Source organism: Brachycentrus maculatus, unplaced genomic scaffold (assembly GCF_059751285.1).
Source record: "Brachycentrus maculatus isolate JH-2025_06_01 unplaced genomic scaffold, ASM5975128v1 h1tg000230l, whole genome shotgun sequence".
NCBI classification, from domain to species: Eukaryota; Metazoa; Arthropoda; class Insecta; order Trichoptera; family Brachycentridae; genus Brachycentrus; species Brachycentrus maculatus.
This window is the reverse complement of record NW_028280981.1, coordinates 39,366-43,746: the sequence shown is the minus strand read 5'-3', so window position 1 is coordinate 43,746 and position 4,381 is coordinate 39,366. Positions and strand designations below refer to the sequence as shown.

Below are 4,381 nucleotides of genomic sequence, written 5' to 3'. Positions count from 1 at the left end.
CAAAAGGTATTAATTTGTCTGAGGACGAGGAATACGTTCAATCAGCCTGCCATTTAATGAACCAAGTTATTCCATATTTAGAAACTCGTGGGTAACTTATTTATAAATATAATCCAGTTGCCTATCTTTCAGATTGAGGAAGTGCTATTGCAACAGAAATTCGCATAACTTAACGAACAACGCCGCCAATCCTTTGATGATCAGTAATGAAAGATGCACAAAAATAAGACATTTAAAATATAGTATTATTTTAGATGATTATTAAACTATATTAAATGATTGACTATCCGCATATATTATATGATTCGATTGTATAATTCAAATAAAATTCGTCTATAAGTCATACAATCACTCTAATTAGATTACCTCGCTTTAAGTATGTTCGATGTCGACAATATGAGAGTGATTCTCGACCGATCCCCATGAACAAGTTGTCTCGACTCCATTGTTGTTCCGATACATCTGGATTCTGAAGTATCCAGATTCTCCCCAATATGTCCCCCAACTGTTCCTCCCGATCCAGTACTCGATGCCATTTGATACCCCCCAACCGATTATTGAAATTTCGTGGTTCAGGCTCGGACTTAGAATTGTTTCTGAGAAAATGCCTCCGCTGTAGTCGTGGAACTTGGCTGAGGCTTAGAGAGCGCATGAGATCGGTCCTCTGGCGTAGATTTATGCCTTCATGTTAGCCGCATCTTTGATGGGTCCGTACTCCATGACCCTCCAAACCGGGTATTTGGGTTGAGCCCAACATTTGTCATGGTTGCAGTTTTTACACTTCTGGATATCTGAACAAGTGGCGCTCTCAGGATCTTTCGAGACGTAATTTTGGCAAGTCTCCTCAGGAATTCCTGCAGAAATGTGAGCCAGATGATAGAGAGTTAGGGAGTTACCGCCTCTGCAAGTTCCCCCCAAAGCGCAGTTCAAAAAGAATTGAGGTGACAAAGCGACATCTGGCCATGTTCGGTTTCTCGCAATATTGATCCGATCGGCAAGGGCACTCGTTGCTCCAAAGGCCCAACAGCTTCCGCAATACTAGGGGATGTGCTGATTCCTCGAGTAGGACATAAAATTGACTCCTGAGATGTTCCTCCAATCCCATGTAGCTGGGATGTCCTATTTAGTGAGATAATTCTGAGGCAATGGAGATTATATATGCGAGTAATTGTTGTCTTTGGTTATTTTTGTAATGTGACAAGATGAGGTTCTTTCCTATTGGGTGAGCTGTTTCTTTGGGTGTTCCTTGATCTGGGTTTTGTTTCTGATGTCTTTGGTCCAGGTATCGACTGGCACTCCCCATGAGCAATTGCTTTCGATGCCTAAATTGTCAGTGCCCCTGATGAGCCTGAAGTCTCCATTTTCTCCCCAATATGTCCCCCAAGAATTCCGAATGATCCAAAACTTTGTCCCATTCTCCTCGCCCCATCCGGTCACACTGATATCATGATCTAAACCTTTCCGGCCGCTATAATCAATGAAGATTCCTGAGGTGTAGTTCATGAGTTCAGGAGTAACCGCAATTTCGCAAGCAATAGGACCCCTCTGATAAATTTAATTCATCATTGCGAGTTCTCCACCATCGTGCGTAATGACCCCGTACTCATTTATGGAATATATCTTTGCATTTCCTTGAGGCGCACAGCCGAACCCTGAACAGTTTTTACACTTGATATCTGCAGTGCAGCCAAGTCCGTCGATGTGACTCAAGGCTTGGTAGGGAGAGCAAGTTTCATCAGTAATATTGTTTTCGTGAATCCATTTAAATGCCTTTGCAGGGTCTCCACCGCCACAGCCCTGATTGACCAGATCGCAAGAAAGCAGAACTTGGGGCGCAATGTTTATGTCTGGCCATTGAGCCTTCCTCATGATTTTGATGCGATCGCTGAGACTGGATGTCACAGCAAAGGACCAACATGATCCACAGTATTGCGGGATGTGCTGATTTTTCTGAAGGGTTAAGAAGTTTGTGCCATTGACATTTCCCCACCAATAGCTGGCAGGCAGATCAGCAAAAGAAAATTGCGGAATTTCATTAAGAATATGCGACTTAAATCCTTCTCTGCTTTGAGTAGGAGTTAGCAAGCACAAAGCAACTAATAGAGCGAACATTAAGTAAGCTTAGATTTTACCCTGCATGTCTGATAATTTTGATAATATATCTATCTCATAAACACCTATCTATAACACCTATCTATAACACCTATCGATAACACTTATCTCTTTAACATCTATGCATAGATACATGAATAAATACTAATCTTTATCCTCTTCAGCCAACATCATGTAATCAACAAGGGAAACACAATATCTGTAATCAAATAATGCAAAATATCATAAAATATGAAACTGTATAGGAAACTTTGAATACCAAAAATATACAACACAATAGTTCTGAAGTATCTGAAGTATCTGAAGTATCCGAAGTCTGCTCTGTTATGATTATTATGGTGAATAGTTCACATAAATACAAACAATCATACGTAGTGATTACATCAAATACATTGATTATAACTACAAATGTACTTCCGAAAAGAATAAATCGTAGCAAAAATATCCTAAATTTCCCAATAACGGTACATCCACGACAACAAACTATCGTAGCTACAGTCACTCATTACAGGCAATAAGAAATATAATGTGGTCGACCTAAGGAACAAGTATCTATTGTATCTCGAATAAATCAATGCAACCATTCGTGAAAATACATCGGTTCTCGAACTGTTAAAGTATCGGGGTTAAAAGCTATCCAAAGAGGGCACGGATCTCGCCACGCAATTCATGCGGATTTAATCATTGAAGGAGTATTTTGTATAAATGAAAAATAAACTGAAAAGAGAGCAAACTCGGGGGGAATAGATTATTGTAGGCAGGTAAAGATGGGAGCTCACTTCTGAAGCTAGCGCCGACCATGCGAATGATCGAGGAGATGAGCATTCATCACTTATTGAGGGGAGTCGGGTTGCGAAATAGACCACGTAGATTGCTCGATCGGTTCTGTAGAATTTGTCAAATCAATCTAATAAGCTTGAAACTGCTCGCTCGAAAATGGGGTCGGTTTTGCAGAACATCAACTTTGCGGGGAATATAGCGCATTTGCTTAGGACGAGGACTCGTGAAGATAATAAACTGATTATGAGACTAAGTGTGGGGCTTTTTATATGGACGCTGATCTGCATCTATGGGATAAAGCCTCTGCTGAAAGGAGGCTGATTCATTAATTAATTTAATTATAGTTTTGGCTCACACCACACTTCTGCCTTATATAAGAATTATGCACATAAAGGCAGTCATTTGAATACATTGAGGCCGTCAGCCAAACTATTCCAACTTATCATTTATTCCGCATGAACTCCCTATTTCTCATTGAGATGCTCTTTCTAATCAGCATCTTCATGTAAACAACGCTACTCCTGTCCATTAAATCAGGGATTACCGCATAGTTAGCAGACCCATAATAAGGATATATGAGGGTATTCAGTTTTTGACGACTGGTAAGCGACTTTACCGACGATGATGATGATTATCGGGGGTGTTTTGATTCAGAATTTGTTGTACATTTCCTCTGCTTCTCCACCGTTTTTCTTATAATCACTGATCGATGAAACTCTTTACTACACATTTATTTGTTCAGATTGCTCCCTTTTTATATTTTCCCCTTTTAATTGATTATTCCAAACAACCGAGTATCCGCCTTTTTCCCATACTTTTGATCATTTCCAAGAATCCCCTTTATTTTGTTTGAATTCTCATTTTGCTGATATTCCATTACCTGGTTATTTGACTAAATTCGACGGGATAGAGGCTCCTGCTAACATTCCAAATCAGAATCATCATCAATTACGATGAAAACTCCACATTTTTATTAAGTCTATTTGCAATTGGGCTTCATTTAGTATCAGCTACTTAGGGAGGCTTTGCTAAGCTTATATATACTCTGTTATGAGCTTGGTAATTAACTTTGGGCCTATTTAAATGATATATTTTGGCGGAATCTAGCGCCATCTTATGCACATGTCGATACTGTCGATACACACTTAATATATAGGAAACTTATGAAAAAGGCATATATCTGCATATCGAAACAATAGAATATACTAACAAGAAATAATTAGAAGAGTCAGTATTACCAATTTCCCAATAAGCCCTTATCTAATAAATCTCATCAATTTCCAATTATATCCTTCCATCACACTCTCCTCCAAACCTCCAACTCAACATTAAACTCGAATATTATTCCATAACTGAATAACATTCACCGCATGCTTAACATACATAGCTTACATAACAGATTTCAATAATATTCGATTAATGGAGTTTGTAATATATGCAATTCAGTATTTTCTATAATATAGAAATATAATATAGAATATGTCACAGT

General features: G+C 38.8%; 1 protein-coding gene and 1 pseudogene across 1 annotated transcript; both read right to left on the bottom strand.

Moving 5' to 3' along the window:
• Positions 1 to 372: 372 nt before the first annotated feature.
• LOC148306692 (cathepsin Z-like) lies at positions 373 to 1,104 on the bottom strand (the record flags this gene model as incomplete). Its single annotated transcript, XM_088264544.1, is given in 2 exon segments — positions 373 to 658; positions 689 to 1,104. Coding segments are annotated over 2 exon segments (702 nt in total), but the record flags the coding sequence as incomplete, so codon positions are not given.
• LOC148306691 (cathepsin Z pseudogene) lies at positions 1,029 to 2,126 on the bottom strand (annotated as a pseudogene).
• Between the last annotated feature and the right edge of the window lie 2,255 nt (positions 2,127 to 4,381).